This window comes from Brassica napus, chromosome C5 (assembly GCF_020379485.1).
Source record: "Brassica napus cultivar Da-Ae chromosome C5, Da-Ae, whole genome shotgun sequence".
NCBI lineage: Eukaryota > Viridiplantae > Streptophyta > Magnoliopsida > Brassicales > Brassicaceae > Brassica > Brassica napus.
Window position 1 is genome coordinate 17,212,328 of NC_063448.1, and position 14,748 is coordinate 17,227,075.

Below are 14,748 nucleotides of genomic sequence, written 5' to 3' on the forward strand. Positions count from 1 at the left end.
CTCGAGAGACTGTCCCCTGTAGATAATATAATCCCTGATGATATTTCCCTGAGATAACCGGTTGATCATCCTTATAGAAACTAACCATGAGATCCTTGCCTTCATATCTGCATCCTGATGTTTCCAACATTCAATAAGAGATTAAATTTCTACTCATACCAGGCATATATCTTACGCCTGTTAGAACCACAGTAGATCCATTTGGATTTAGAATTTTAATCTTTCCAATTCCTTGAATGTTGCTATGCGTGTTATTTGCCATTAACACTTTTCCACCTTTGAATTCTTCCAGATCGAACAGGAAACTCTTGTCTGGTGTGATGTGGAACGAGCAGCCAGAGTCCATCATCCATTCGTCCTTGGAGTATTGGGTGCTTACGGTGAGAATTAAAGGTTCCTTGGACTCTGTCACAACATTAGCTGAGTCTGGCGTTTTGTAAGGCTTTTTATCAGGGCAATCACGCTTCCAGTGGCCCTCCTTGCCGCATACAAAACATCCCTTGGTGTTTTTGTTGTTTCTGGGATGCGATTTGGAACGTCCCTGTCTGCTCTTGGATCTTCCCCTGTAGGATTTTCCATTGCCTTTGCCAGAGCGTTGGTCTGATCTCCCCCTGTCTGTCACCATCAGACCTTCTTTACCTGACCTGGTAAATTTACCACTCTCGATCAACTCTCTTTCTTTCGACCTTGCAGCCCCTGTAACCTCAGCTAGGCTTAGGGTGTCTCTCCCATACTTGAGAGTCTCTTTGAGTTGATCATACTTGTTAGGTAGAGAACTTAGCAGTAAGATAGCTTGAACTTCCTCGGATACTTCAACTTGCAAATTGTTTAAATCTGCAACTAGCTTCAAGAATTCATCCACATTCTCATCAATGGATTTTGAGTCGGCCATCTTGAAAGTGTAGAACCTAAGCTGTAGATAAATCCTGTTGGGTAAAGATGTCTCTGTGTACAACTTGTTCAGTGTACTCCACATTGCAGCAGCAGTCTCACAATGTTGGATTTTCCTTAAGACTTTGTTCCTAACATTCAGCACAATTAGGTCCTTCGCTTTCTCTGATTTTTCAAATTTTGCAGGATCAATTGCAGGTGTGGGCGCAACAAGCCTAGCTAGCCCCTTCCCCGTGTCCTTCATGGCAGACTCAGGTTCATCCTTTGGATCCACGTCATCCTTTAAAAGCTTCTCATCGGTGAGAATAGCTTTCAGTCCAAGCACTCCAAAATGAGCAAGCATCCTCACCTTCCATAGGGCGAAATCACCATCACCCTCGAACCGGTCGATCTCAATGCGTTCCTTCGTGTTCACCATCGAGCAGGTACTGACTATACACCTCCTCTATCTCTCTCTATCCTAAGCAACCTTGATGCAAACCGGAAGCTCTGATACCACTTGTAGAGATTTATAAGCTTAGGTTACTTAGGTTAGAAGTTATCTTGACCTAGGTCTAGTACTGAAAGTAAAGACACAAACGATTTAACGAGTTCCCGGCCCTCGGCGAGGTACGTCTCGTGGGAGAACTTCTGCTCCCAAAATCCACTAGATCAAAGAGTCTCTAGCTACACCAAATCAGTGTACTAGATAGTTTACACAAGTAACAATCAATCCCCACAAGAGAATACAACAAAGCCCCTTAGATCAATTAGACTTAGGCCTAAGCTTATTGATCTTGTATTGTTGCCTCCTACTCTTGCACTTCAATATGATTACTTGTTGTTGCCGCTGCTTGATTTCCTTAAGCGTTAACCTAATCAGCATACTAACATCTCATATATATGTTGTGTATGTGATCAGGTGTTGCTGCTGGAGTGGGCCTGCGACTTGCCTTGGCCCATGATGAGTGCTGCTGCTGGCCCATCAGTATGTGGGAAAGTCCAAACCTACACAGCAAACAGAAGGGTTGTGTTTCGATAAGTTATATATGAAAAGTGATTCAAACAATCGTATGACCCAGCAGCGCTTTATCTCTTATTACATTGATTTGGTTCCATGTTTTTCCTCTCTCCCGGGTCTTTCGAATACAACGAGTTTTGGATCCAAATCGAATCCTTCTAAGAGAAGTAGTGAGTTACTTGATCAAATCCTTCTAAGAGAACACAACCAAAAAAACAGATTTCATAAGCAGAGAGTAAAATAAGAGATTGTGGTATTAAAACTCCATACCATTTGTTTAACTTGTTCCATTCCACCAGCTCCAAAAGTGTGTCCGCAAGGCAAAATCATAGCATCAGACATCAAAGCCCAACTGCAAAGAGATAAAACAAAAGGCTATATATTAATGGTGAGGTATAACTAAAAGCTGTTTGTCTAAAAACATATGTTATAGGATCAGACAATATGGTCCTCAAAGACTCGATCGAATTGCTCAAAGACTCGATCGAATTGCTCAAAGAAGAAGAGGAAGCGTCTCTTCTGCCACTAACGTCACACCCATTTTCAGCAGCAACTAATGATGATTCCTATATATTATCAGCAGAGTCAACTCAAACTTCAAAATCAAGACAAAGAAAGAAACTTTAAAACATCAAATAAAAAAACAGAGTAAAGCAATGACCTTTGTAGGAGCAGTTTTGAAGAAGGGCGGTGATACTTTAGCGAGTTGAATCATCGGATTCGACATGCAAAACCGTGAGCATAGTTGTCGACTTGCCTCTGCTGATCATCGTCTCCACAACTTCCCCCATCGATCTGAGAGAGAGACCCGAGGATGGGATTTTGACGAAATCGAACAAGAGGAAGTCACAATCGACGACGACCAAACAGATCAAGCATCATCTCCGTTGGATCAAACATCATCATCGACATAATCGACGAGGAAGAGATTTCACCGTCACGAAGTTGAGAAAGACCAACGAAATAGAAGAGATGACTTTTTGTCTCTCTCGTGTAAAAGGTATGGCCCAATACGCTGCTGCCACGTATGAGGTTTTTTAACAAATCTAAACTCCCTTAATTAAACACCGGTTCTAACTGATTTTACCATTTTTTATTTAATTTTTCCCCTTTTTTTTAGAACCCCCTCCTAAACCCACAGTTGGGATGGTCTGAGCCTGCTGCCTTTTTTCAACGAGGGTAAACACGCTGTATGTTATACTTATACCATGCACTAACAAAGTCGCAACAAAGTAACAAGTCATCTATTTTATTTTATACCTCATATTTCCACTTTTTCTTTTTGTTTATAACTTTTTGCTTGTTTTACAGGTTCGCACTATTTCCGCATCTAAAAAAACTAGTATAAATATTTTTTTCATAAATGAAAATAAAGTTTGTTTCTATATCGACAACTCACACATGTAATGAATTTTCTATTAAAAATTGGCGATACAAAAGAAATTGCTATAATTGTAATTGACATTTGTTTAGCAAAAAAAAAAATGTAATTGACATTTTCATTCATAACTTTTCTTTACGTAAAAATAAAGGTTTTTTTTTTGTCTGCAACTTAGATAGTACAGGATGGGGATGATAATGGCATGCTTCCTATAAGTAAAAATAATTTGGAAATAGAAAAACAGAAGTTTTTTTTATCTAAAAAGAACTCATCATATTGCAGGGGCTCAACTAGCTAGTGTCTTATTGAGTATTGACGGAGACAAGCGAGATATCATACGAGAGAAGGGCAAACTGCATACATATGGATTATACATGGCCCATCATTTAAAAAAAATATAAGTTTTATTATTATATATTAATCAATGGTGACTTTGAAGTTACATAATATATACAGCTCCCAAATTAATGGAATTCATGCGTTTCTCCTTCTCTCCTCTCCCAACCATATATTACGTGCTAAATCGTTTTTCTCTTAACAAAAAAAAAAGGTTTCAAATAAGCAAGCAGTAAAATGAAAAAGAAAGACTTTGCAAGAATACACTATTTCCAAGATTGTTTCCACACTGTACAAGTCTTAAGAAAACAAGCGTGGAAATAGTAACAACATATAACATAGATGAAGAGAGTAGAGTAGAATCAAGATTCAAGAATGCTCCGCAAAGAAGAAATGACTTCGTACGTCTTCGGGAAAAATAATATCTTTGAAAACATTGATCACTCGAACAAGTACTCCAAGGAACACCAAGAAACGTGTCAGCCTGGCTATAAAATATGTAACTATAGGGTCTCTGTATACAAACAGGGGGTATAGGGTTTTAGTTGTGAAGAGGATTTGGACCGGAGGGGACGAGTCTTTTATCGACGCCGACGCCGTACCTTGGATCAATCTCGAGCGGAGGAGGAGGGGGAGCAAGTGGCTGTTTCCGGCTGTTACGGTGGATTCTTTGAAGCTCAAGGCACATAGACCGCGCGTACGTACGAGAAAAAGAGTCACACGAACCGCGAGGAGCCACGTAATACGGATGCTGAACCCTCGGGACGTATCTGTGAGTTCGGTACCGGAAGTTTCTTGATGTCATCCGGTTTTCTTCGGCGGTCAGAGAAGCGGCGACAAGCAAAAAGACGACGAGGAGAAGGATCGGACGGTTCAGGTGGCTCGTCCACATTGCTTGATATGGGAAGGGAGAGAGAGAGAGTACGATATGTTTTGGTGGAGAAGGGAAAGTTTAAACTAAAAGAGAGAGAGAGAGAGAAAGAGGGAAATAAGCAAAGTGGGAGTTTTAATGCAACACAGAAGATGCACATGAGCCGACGTTATGAGGAGGAGGTCGTTTTCATAGACATAATTAAATATCAACCCGTGATCTCATTATACATTCCGATCTCGATTTATTCCACTTGCTGTTGCTCTTTTCATATGATATGAAATAATGAAAACGTACAAAAATAATAGGTTTATTATGTATTCTACATTAAATGTTTACAACCAATATATACAAGAAAAGTCAAGAACGTATATTTAACTGTTTCTTGGGTCTCAAGCTATCTCTCTCTCTCTGCTCTTTATAGGCTTCCCATGGGCTAAAAGAAAGATTACACCAAAACTATTTAGAAGAGCCCTGATAAGAACGACCCATCAGTCCCTCACATGAAGAGGGGTTCTTTTGAAGTAACATCTTAAGATAAGCACACATCTCTTCCTTTTCTTTGGTAAAAATCAAAACATCATCATGTCTTACAGAAGAAGAGACAATGACTCTAGTGTACTTTGATTGAGTAAATATGAATACTAAGTTACCAAAGGTTTATAAAGAGAAAGCTGAAAGAGAGAGAAAGGAATCTTAAATGTTGAAAACAAAGAAGAATCTCTTAGTAAGAAACTTGAATCTTTATATCAACACTGAGAAAGAAACGAATTGCCCAAGTGATAAAAAAAATCTTTACATGAACAAATCAAAAAGGTTTTGATATACAGTCAGAACCTTGAACATTTTTAATAAAAGAATTCTAGAGAAAACAAGGATAAAGAAGAGAACAAAACCTAGGGATGAGCTGTGGTTTTCATGTTCTAATTCAATCATCAGTATCCTCAGCAGGAAGATTGAGATCGAATTGCATATCAGCTGCTTTGCGTTTGGCCCTCTGTGCTTGATTGGCAATGGTATGTGATCTCTTGTGACCTCCTAAAGCTTGTCCTGAACTGTACACCTTGAAGCAAATCGGGCACTCGTGGCCTTTGCTATTCTTGACTCCACCACTTGCTTTCTTAACCATCGGTGATTTGACATCACTGGACCTATGAAACTTGTTGTTTGTGTCTGCAGATGAATCACTTTCATAAAAAGGCGAGACCCTTTTGCTTTTGCCCAGCTCATGCTTTGATCCTCCCTCCTTTACCCCAAGATCATCACCGTTCTTGAAGCTGTTGAATCCAGAACCAAATCCAGTGTTCCTAAGAGACCCACCAACCGAGACATCTGAGTCTGACTTCTTTGGTCCGTTCATGAAGTAATCAGAATCAGAGGAACCATCATCACTATCATCAACAACAGCAACTTTGTGTGGTGTCTTAAGCAGCTCCCCTGAAGATGTCTTGGTCTCGAGAATCTCAGAGTTGTTCTCAGATGACTCAGGCACCAGAGAGTTGAAGTTATAGTCTTTCCTACCCAAATGTAAAAACATCAGATCCTTAGATCCTTGATCAATCCCAGGATCAGAAGACCAGCTCACAGTACTAAAAGATTCAGAACTGGACTGCTTCTTGGATCTTTTGATCATGGTAGGACCAGAGGAAGTAGTAGTCTCAGAAGCAGACTGGGTGCCCATCTTCTTTCCCTCGTAGTTGTGACAATCCATGTGACTGGCAAGAGCTCTCTGATCCACCAACCTCTTCTTGCTGTTGTTGTTCTTGCCAATGAAACTATCTGAATGAACTGAACTCCGAGGCGAATGAATCCTGATGTGACCTCCGAGTGATTTCCCAGAAGGGAACTTCTTGTTACAGAACTTGCACACAAACTCCTTCTCCATCTTAGATTGGTCGATCAAACACTAAACAAGAAGAATATCAAGAAATAAAAAAGAAGGTTACTTTAGACAAAGGAAACGCAAAAGGAAGATCAAACGAGAAGAACCACCCATTTTTGTGCTGTGCTTTGATGAGTTTACCTCAAAATCTCCCAAAGGCTACGGAGCGAAGGGAAGCAGAGGAAAGGTTGATGCTTTCTCAGGGATCAAGAGATTCTGGGATGTGACAGTTATTCTCTGGCTTTAAGTACAAGATCCTCTCTACCTTCAAGCCTTAGCAAAGAGGAGATAATGTTAAAGAAACAAACTTTGTAAATAGATTCCACAGTATTCTTCTATCCAAGTTTAGAGATTTGTTTTCTCTTTTTATTTTTGAATTTTTTTGGAGCAAAAGAAAAAATATCACAAAATATCACAAGTGTTGTTACTAACACGATTAGTCAAAATTTCAACATACTCTCTCTCTCTCTCTCTCCATCTCTTTGTGTGTGTTGTTCGATTCATGCATGGAAGGCAAAAAGATATGCAAATGGATACACCAGATAAAAGTGAGAAAGACACTGGACGGTCCAGATCTATTTTGGCCACTCATTACAAGCCCTTCACCTTAACTCCTTACTCAAATTTTCAAAGAAAAAAACAATACCAAATCTTGAAATTGCACAATCCACAAAAATGTTTAATTACAGATTTGTTTCCCTTATTTGACAAAAATTCTTAAATAGCACAACTGAACTGTAAACTGAATCCGAGTACTATAACAAACCAGGGGCCTAACAGAGACTTCTCGACGTCCAAACAAAGCCTGAACCAGAATTGTCTCTTCTCTGCCACTTATTCTATTCTCAAGCAACAAACTTTGGCGTTGAGCACATTTGTCAATTTTGTTTGCAGTGTCACCAATGTAGATTTTGGGAAACCAGACCCAAAACCACTTCATTTATACAAAGAAATAATTCATTTTTTTTAAAACCTCTATAGGAAATTCATATTTGATGACAAAAACATGATGATGGTTCTGTTTCTCACAGCAAAAAAAAAAAAAAAAAGGAAAGGGAAAGGCACACTAGGCCTTCACATTTCTTCCTGTACAACATTAATTTAAAGGTCACAACGAGATAAAAAACCCTATAAGAGCAATTCAGAGAGATTCTGACATTCTAGGTAATAAACGATTTCCAGACAAGAGGGTCCCAAGAAAAGTGAAACATGAGCCCGTTCACTAGAGCTCCACAGCATTAAAATTAATTTTCTAAAAACTCTCTCTCTCTCTACTTTAAAAGAGTAACATTTGGAGGAGCCCATAACCCAAAAAAGTCTCTCCTAGCATTCTGCAAGTTGTTGAGAGTGATGTTGCTTACTTGCTTTCTCCATGGCCAAATATCTCCTCCATAATGCTCCCTGTTGGTTGAAGATCTTTGCCATTTGCTGACACTTTCGGATCATTCGACTTCTTCTGATGCTCTCCAACACCTGTCTCGTCTTTCTTTGTACAGTTTGTCCAGACTGAGTTCAATGCATTATGCCCAAGTCCAAAGCCCGTATAAGAGTCATCTTCCACGTTCAATCTCTCCTCATTGCACCCGGAAAATCTATCCACATGTTCAGCACCACCTTCTCTGGTATCATCATCACTAACACTGACATCTTCTTCACCTTCTTCCTGATTGAATGGATGCACTTCCTCATTATATTTGTCAGTCACTTGATGAAGAGGAGATTCAAAAGCAGGGTCTTCTTCTTCTTCTTCATCTTCCTCGACATATTGAGTCCCCAAAGAACCTCCATGCCATTCATCATCATCGCTATCAATGTCCAGCATCAAAGACCTGTTCTGTGTGGCCCTTCGTCTGAGGACAAAAACGTTGAAGTAGTAGCTAACAATCTCGTGCTTGGTTCGAGAAAAGAATGCAGCTTCCAAGTGGTTCCAAAAGTTGCGACCTAATGCCACGGGATTTGAATAAACAACCTCGTGAAAGAGTATTGCATCTCCGTCGCTCCATCTCTGTGCAACCACTTCTCCCATTTCACAGAAGCCCAGGTCTCTGAATGTCTCAAATCCAAGCACCTTGACCATTTCTTCTCTAGCTTCTTTGACGTGCTGGCGCACGCATCTTATAGAACCCCTGTCATGGCAAACACAGAACTCTCTTCCTTTCCCTACGATGCCATCCATATTTGCAGGCATATCCAAAGCCGGCATGGGAATGACGCATGTACCAGATAGCTTCGACGTGCCTGAAGCTTCTAGGTTCTCCCACTCAGGAATTAAGGCTTGATGATCTGGTCCAACGTGCACTTGCTTTCTAACAGGTTGATCCAAGAGGAAAGAATACAAAGTCTCAACAGGAGAACATGGTCTTGGAGGTACAAGACCAACCTCAAAATAGCTTGCAGAATGAGGAGCATGAGCTGCCGCTTCTCCGTCGCAATCTTTCATGACTCGATCGAAACAACCATCCACGACAAAACCGTAGTACCCAAGATTGGACTCTTCATCAAAGGTTTCACCTCCTTGAGGATTTGAGAGATCTCCCTCATCATTCACTATTGTTCATAAACCCATTCAAACGAAAATATTCAATCACATATAGCTTGAACCATTAAAACCAACGCTAAAAAAATTCACGAATATTTACCCGTGGCAAGAGGTTTCTCCGAAACAGCATGTCGTGGAATAAACTCTTGAAACTGCGTAGACTTATCATTAAAGCCAAGCTGTCTAGAATGTTTGAATGGGAGCTCATGAAACTTCTCATCATCGAAAGGGCGTTTAAATCCCATTTTGCAATCTACATTTGCATGCAAGAGAAATTTAATGAAAAGAATCATCTCATAGTTGCATGCAAGAGACGTTAAACAAACCTTATGTAAGATTAGATACCTAACTGTATAAAACTATATGTTCCTCTAAGGACAATAACTATACCGCCATGCTACTTAAAATATGCATGAATCAAAACATTGAACCATACAATAACAACAAAAGAACTGACAAAAGTAAAAATGTTTTAAAATAAGAGTTCAGACAAGAAGAATTATTTACCTCTCTCTATAGGGACAAGCTCGGATAATGTTACAGGCCAACTGCACAAAGGATGGAACCAAACTAGAACGTCACCACAAGACTCAAACAATATTAAATACGATTCTTAGCCGTTTCAGAAGCTTAAGCTGGAAAAAAAATCGAAAATCCCCAACTCAGAAAAGACCTAACCCTAACCCCCAAATCAAGAATAGAATAGATATGACTCGACAAAATATATACAAATCAAGAGAAACCCCTTTGTTAATTTACAGATCTGGCAAGTCCTAGGATAGATCGGAAAATAGGAACCCTAGATCTCAATCGAGGACGAGAAACATGAAATTAACATGAAAACTAAAGGGGATATTTATAAAAATACGAGTCAATAGCGAAATAAAACGATGGATTAAGAAATTATACAGCTTGTGAGGACATCGATAGCCCTAACCCTAGATCTGTTTTGACAAAGGGAAAGATAAAAAGATTGGTATCAATAGAAAGAGGGAAACGTGAATTAGATGAATCTACAGCTCAATTGAAACATTAATCAAGAAATCGAAGTAAATCGACAAAAGAAAGAAATTTTGGATTACGTTGAAAATTTTGGGGAAGAACACGAAAGAAGTTAAGATCCAGGATTTGTGGATACGGTTCATGCTATAAGCGGCCCAAAACACTAATTCGGGTTTACCCGCAAAAATATCCCTGAAAATCAGCTGGACCACACACTTAAACCTTTTTTCTCTCTAGTCCTTATTATTTTGTAATCTTCATACTTTTCACCCTATATGTTTCCAATGAACAATTAAACCCAATTTGAAATAAACATAAAAGCACAAGATTTGTTACATTTTAGGAGGATTTTAGTATTTTACTATGAACAACTTACGCGGATTTTACTATATATAAATATAAAATTTTGTATTCATATACTCTTCTAACTTAGGCAGATTCAGACGTTTTACAACAAGGTTTAGGAATCAGAAGGAAACTCAATACTATATTTTATATATATATATATGGGAACAAGAAGTTGTCTCCTTCATGCCACAGAAGGCATGTTCTTGAGCCATGAATCAAGCGGCTTACCAATGGAGTAAACAATAAACCCAATCTCTCGCAGCTTCACTGCATCAACAACATTCCTACCATCAAACACAAAAGCAGGCTTGCGCATACTCTCAAAGATTCTCTTGAAGTCCAACGACTTAAACTCATCCCACTCGGTCAAAACACAAATGCCATGCGCGTCTTTAGTGGCCTCGTAAGCATCCGAGACGACACTCACTTGCTCCAACATACCTTCAGCTTTGATCTGCTGAAGAGAAACTGGATGGTCCCAGTCAAACCTAGCCATGGAAAGATCTTTCCTTATCTGTTCTTCAAGAACCTGCGGGTCGTATATGCTCAGCTTGGCTTTATCAGCGACCAATCTGTTGCAAACATCGATGGCTGGCGTCTCTCTAGTGTCCCCCGTGTCTTTCTTGAACGCAAAACCGAGTATTGCTACTTTCTTGCCTGATACGGTGTTGAACATCGAGGAAACAACCCGGTTAGCGAACCGGGTTTTCTGATAGTCGTTGACCTTGATGACTTGTTTCCAGTAGTTAGCTGCTTCAGGCAAGCCGTTGCATTCACAGATGTAGATAAGATTGAGGATGTCCTTTTGGAAACAAGATCCACCGAAACCAACACTTGCGTTCAAGAACTTGGGACCGATCCTAGTATCTGTACCAACCGCATGAGCGACTTGTGTGATATCAGCTCCTGTGGCTTCGCATAGAGCAGACATGGCGTTGACAGATGATATCCTCTGAGCTAAAAACGCGTTTGCCGCGAGCTTGGATAGCTCAGCTGACCAGAGGTTAGTGCAGATGATGCGTTCCACTGGAACCCAATGAGCATACACATCTCTCAAAGCTTGAACAGCTTTTTCCCCAGCTGCATTCTCCCTCCCACCGATTAGCACACGGTCCGGGTTATAGAGATCTTTAACCGCAGTGCCCTCAGCGAGAAACTCAGGGTTAGAGAGTATCTGAAACTCTATCCCTTTGCTGTTATGCGTGAGTATCTTCTCAATAGCCTCCGCTGTTCTCACGGGGACTGTGGACTTCTCGACGACGATTTTGCTGGACTTGGAGACGTCAGCGATCATCCGAGCGGCGCTCTCCCAGTAAGTGAGGTCAGCAGCTTTGCCGGCGCCGAGGCCTTGCGTTTTGGTGGGAGTGTTGACCGAGACGAAGACGATGTCGCTCTCGAAGACGTGTTTCTCCACGTCTGTGCTGAAGAAGAGGTTTTTGCCTCTGCATTGTTTGACCACATCGTCCAGGCCTGGCTCGTAGATGGGAAGCTTGTCGCTGTTCCAAGCGTTGATCCTTGGCTCGGAGATGTCGACGACTGATACTTCTATCTCAGGGCACTTGAGAGCCATCACGGCCATGGTTGGACCTCCCACGTAGCCAGCGCCAATGCAGCATATCTTCTTCACCATCTTCACCAGAGTAAAAAAAAACAGTCAATTATACAAAAGAGTAAAACTTTAACAACAATGTCGATAATACGCAATTAAACTCGTAACCTAAATAAATAAATAAACTGAATTGGGTAATGAATCTGTATAAAGTAGAGACGACAAGTGCGGCATTAAAGCAAACACCTTATAAGCTCAGATCTATCGATTTCAAAGAAGATCACAGCAGAACAAGCTTCCAGGTTATAAATCCACACGTGTTTGGACAAAACTAACGCAATGCGACACGAACAGTTTTGGTTGGTCTGATCGATCAAAGAAAGAGATCATTTTCTAACGCTTGTACGATCGCAAAGCCCATATTTTTACATAAAGGGTGAGCGCACAAATCCCATAACTCGAGTTTTGGGCAAAAATGAATGATCTATCGATTCGATTCAAGGCGAATGAGCAGATAAAAAGCAAAAAAAGTTGAGAACTTTACCTTGCAGATACTCTTTCTACGAGACTTGAGAGTGAACCCACGAGAGAGAGAGAGAGAGAGAGAGAGAGAGAGAGAGAGAGGGTTACGGTGGAGAAAATGAGAGAGAAAAGCAAAAGGAGATTGCTACGGTGGAGACGATGGTAATGGCAGAGGAGATATCTTCTGATGGAGTTATAAATACACTCACACACAGAGAGCCACTTGACTTGCACACTTCTAACTTTCTCCCAAAATAACTCCACACGCTTTTATCTCTTCATTCAATTATTGTGTTTTACCATAATCTGGTTACAGATTTTGACCATATCTCAAAGATTAGTAGTATACACTTATTATAACTTTTTGTATATAATCTTCAATATATCAAAGAAAAAAACTTGATTCTAAATGCTCTAAGGGTAAAACCCATTTAATTTTCCTTTTTTTTTTAAAGATGAGCCTTCTAATAGGAATTTGTAGATGCCAAATTTAAGCAACTTCGTTTTCAATTTAATTCATTGAGGTATTCTCTCTGCATATATCAGGGTGAATCTGTAAAATGACCCAGTCTGGGAAATAAATTAAATCCAGAACACTGATTTTGACATAATATATCATTTAACAATTGTGATTCATTTTCACCGGTTTTACCGTTGATTCATACAAGTTGCCGATAGTTTAAAGATGTAGAGATGAAATTGACAAAATCCAAGTGTGGCCAATAATTAGTGCAAACTTTTACCAACAAAAAGAAGATAATATAGCCACATCACATACATTTCATTAATTCTACTTCATATCACCAAAATAATATAGAATATTAATTATACATCAATCCTTAAATCTAGATACTAAAACTTATCTCAATCTAAAACTAATCTCTAAATACTAAACCTTAAACCCTAACCACTAAACCCTAAATCCAAATATAAACCATAAACTCAAATATAAACTTAAATCTAACTCCAACTTTTAAATACTAAACCCTAAATGGATCACTAAACCCAAACTCAAATGTAAACTATATTATATATTTATAATTTTAAAATAAAATTAAAATCTGAAAAATATATATAATATTTTGTGATATTAAATTATACTATATAAAGATGGAAAATACCATACTAAACTCTAAATCCAACCTCTAATTACTAAACCTTAAATACTAATCACTAAACCCTAAATTCTAAATACTAATCACTAAACCCTAAATGCTAATCACTAAACCCTAAACCCAAGTATAGACCCTAAATCCAGATAGAATGGAACAAAAAATATAGTATAGTACATAATGGTGAAAGAGAACAATCTTTATTAATCGTCAAATGGAACGATACATGATATGGTCACTAAACCCAAATCTCAACCTCACCTTCCAAATACTAAACTCTAAATTTTAATCACTAAACCCTAAATGAATAAACTAACATTTAGGCTTCATATTATCCGGTTATATTCTTCACATATGCAAGTTGTTGGTACAAAAGAAGAAAGAAATGACCCAAAGAAAGAAGAAAGACACATCACTGATTAATAAAGCTAAACCCAAATTAAGGAAGCATAAACCAAAATAGAATATATATATAATATGGTTTACTAAACCCAAACCTCTACTTACTAAATCTAAACCCTATGCATGAACTTATAAACTCAAATACAATCTATAAATTATTTTCCAATATTGGACACTTAAAGGCACATTTACTTGGATAGCATGTTACATATCTTCTATTCCATATAGTCTAAGTAGTCACGAATGTCTCAAATAATCAATTTTTTTCAGTGGTGTATCCATAGTATGGAATGCAAATAGTAAACCCTCCCCATCCGCAAAAATACAACAATACAAGAAACACCATTAATTATTAAAGCTAAACCTTAAGGAAGTCTAAACCCAAATAGTATACATATAATATGGTTTACTATACCCAAACCTCTACTTAGTAAAACTAAACCCTAGGCAGGAACCTATAAACTCAAATACAATCTATAAAAAAAAATTCAATATTGAACACTTGAAGGCACATTTTGAATATTAAACCCTAAACTGCTATCACTAAACCTAAACTTTAACCCTACACCTTCCAAATACTAAACTCTAAACTCTAATCACTAAATCCTAAACCCAAGTATAGACCCTAAACCCAAGTATAGACCCTAAACCCAAATAGAATGAAATAAAATAAATAGTATAGTACATATTGGTGAACAAAATAGAACACTCTTTATTAATCATCAAATGAAACGATACATGTTCACTAAACCCAAATCCCAACCCCACCCTTCTAAATACTAAACCCTAAATCTTAATCACTAAACCCTAAACCCAAGTATAAACCCTAAACTCTAAACCCAAATCTCAAAATCTAATACTAACCTCAAACTCACCCATATTACTCTAAATATTAAACCCTAATCACTAATTA

At 38.7% G+C, this 14,748-nt stretch overlaps 5 protein-coding genes across 5 annotated transcripts; all 5 read right to left on the reverse strand.

Annotated features, from left to right (window-relative positions):
- Nucleotides 1-1,471: 1,471 nt before the first annotated feature.
- LOC106397753 (U-box domain-containing protein 62) lies at nt 1,472-3,018 on the reverse strand. Its single transcript, XM_022702734.2, has 4 exons — nt 2,553-3,018; nt 2,333-2,457; nt 2,162-2,243; nt 1,472-1,878 (listed from the first exon to the last, which is right to left on the reverse strand). The coding sequence occupies exons 1-4, from the start codon at nt 2,616-2,618 to the stop codon at nt 1,789-1,791; spliced, it is 363 nt and encodes a 120-aa protein (XP_022558455.1). The 5' UTR covers nt 2,619-3,018; the 3' UTR covers nt 1,472-1,788.
- An 828-nt stretch (nt 3,019-3,846) lies between these two features.
- LOC106399786 (CLAVATA3/ESR (CLE)-related protein 9) lies at nt 3,847-4,500 on the reverse strand. Its single transcript, XM_013840238.3, has one exon. The coding sequence runs from the start codon at nt 4,498-4,500 to the stop codon at nt 4,150-4,152; it is 351 nt and encodes a 116-aa protein (XP_013695692.1). The 3' UTR covers nt 3,847-4,149.
- Nucleotides 3,847-7,173, reverse strand: LOC106398783 (zinc finger protein ZAT9). Its single transcript, XM_013839292.3, has 2 exons — nt 6,503-7,173; nt 3,847-6,385 (listed from the first exon to the last, which is right to left on the reverse strand). Exon 2 carries the CDS (start codon nt 6,362-6,364, stop codon nt 5,408-5,410), a length of 957 nt encoding a protein of 318 aa, XP_013694746.2. The 5' UTR covers nt 6,365-6,385; nt 6,503-7,173; the 3' UTR covers nt 3,847-5,407.
- A 238-nt stretch (nt 7,174-7,411) lies between these two features.
- LOC106401642 lies at nt 7,412-10,054 on the reverse strand. The gene is made up of 3 exons (XM_022703792.2): nt 9,408-10,054; nt 9,001-9,153; nt 7,412-8,908 (listed from the first exon to the last, which is right to left on the reverse strand). Exons 2-3 carry the CDS (start codon nt 9,143-9,145, stop codon nt 7,719-7,721), a joined length of 1,335 nt encoding a protein of 444 aa, XP_022559513.1. The 5' UTR covers nt 9,146-9,153; nt 9,408-10,054; the 3' UTR covers nt 7,412-7,718.
- Nucleotides 10,055-10,291: 237 nt separating this feature from the next.
- Nucleotides 10,292-12,568, reverse strand: LOC106402081 (UDP-glucose 6-dehydrogenase 1). The gene is made up of 2 exons (XM_013842729.3): nt 12,344-12,568; nt 10,292-11,880 (listed from the first exon to the last, which is right to left on the reverse strand). The coding sequence occupies exon 2, from the start codon at nt 11,878-11,880 to the stop codon at nt 10,432-10,434; it is 1,449 nt and encodes a 482-aa protein (XP_013698183.1). The 5' UTR covers nt 12,344-12,568; the 3' UTR covers nt 10,292-10,431.
- Nucleotides 12,569-14,748: the final 2,180 nt, after the last annotated feature.

Bases quoted from the DNA above. Each gene is read 5' to 3' on its own strand.
- LOC106402081 (XM_013842729.3), bottom strand. From the start codon at position 11,880: ATGGTGAAGAAGATATGCTGCATTGGCGCTGGCTACGTGGGAGGTCCA.
- LOC106401642 (XM_022703792.2), bottom strand. From the start codon at position 9,145: ATGGGATTTAAACGCCCTTTCGATGATGAGAAGTTTCATGAGCTCCCA. The intron at 8,909-9,000 runs GTAAATATTCGT...TATGAACAATAG, and splicing joins GGAGAAACCTCTTGCCACGG to TGAATGATGAGGGAGATCTC.
- LOC106398783 (XM_013839292.3), bottom strand. From the start codon at position 6,364: ATGGAGAAGGAGTTTGTGTGCAAGTTCTGTAACAAGAAGTTCCCTTCT.
- LOC106399786 (XM_013840238.3), bottom strand. From the start codon at position 4,500: ATGTGGACGAGCCACCTGAACCGTCCGATCCTTCTCCTCGTCGTCTTT.
- LOC106397753 (XM_022702734.2), bottom strand. From the start codon at position 2,618: ATGTCGAATCCGATGATTCAACTCGCTAAAGTATCACCGCCCTTCTTC. The intron at 2,458-2,552 runs GTCATTGCTTTA...GATAATATATAG, and splicing joins TCAAAACTGCTCCTACAAAG to GAATCATCATTAGTTGCTGC. The intron at 1,879-2,161 runs GTATGGAGTTTT...TTTGCTGTGTAG, and splicing joins TGGAACAAGTTAAACAAATG to GTTTGGACTTTCCCACATAC.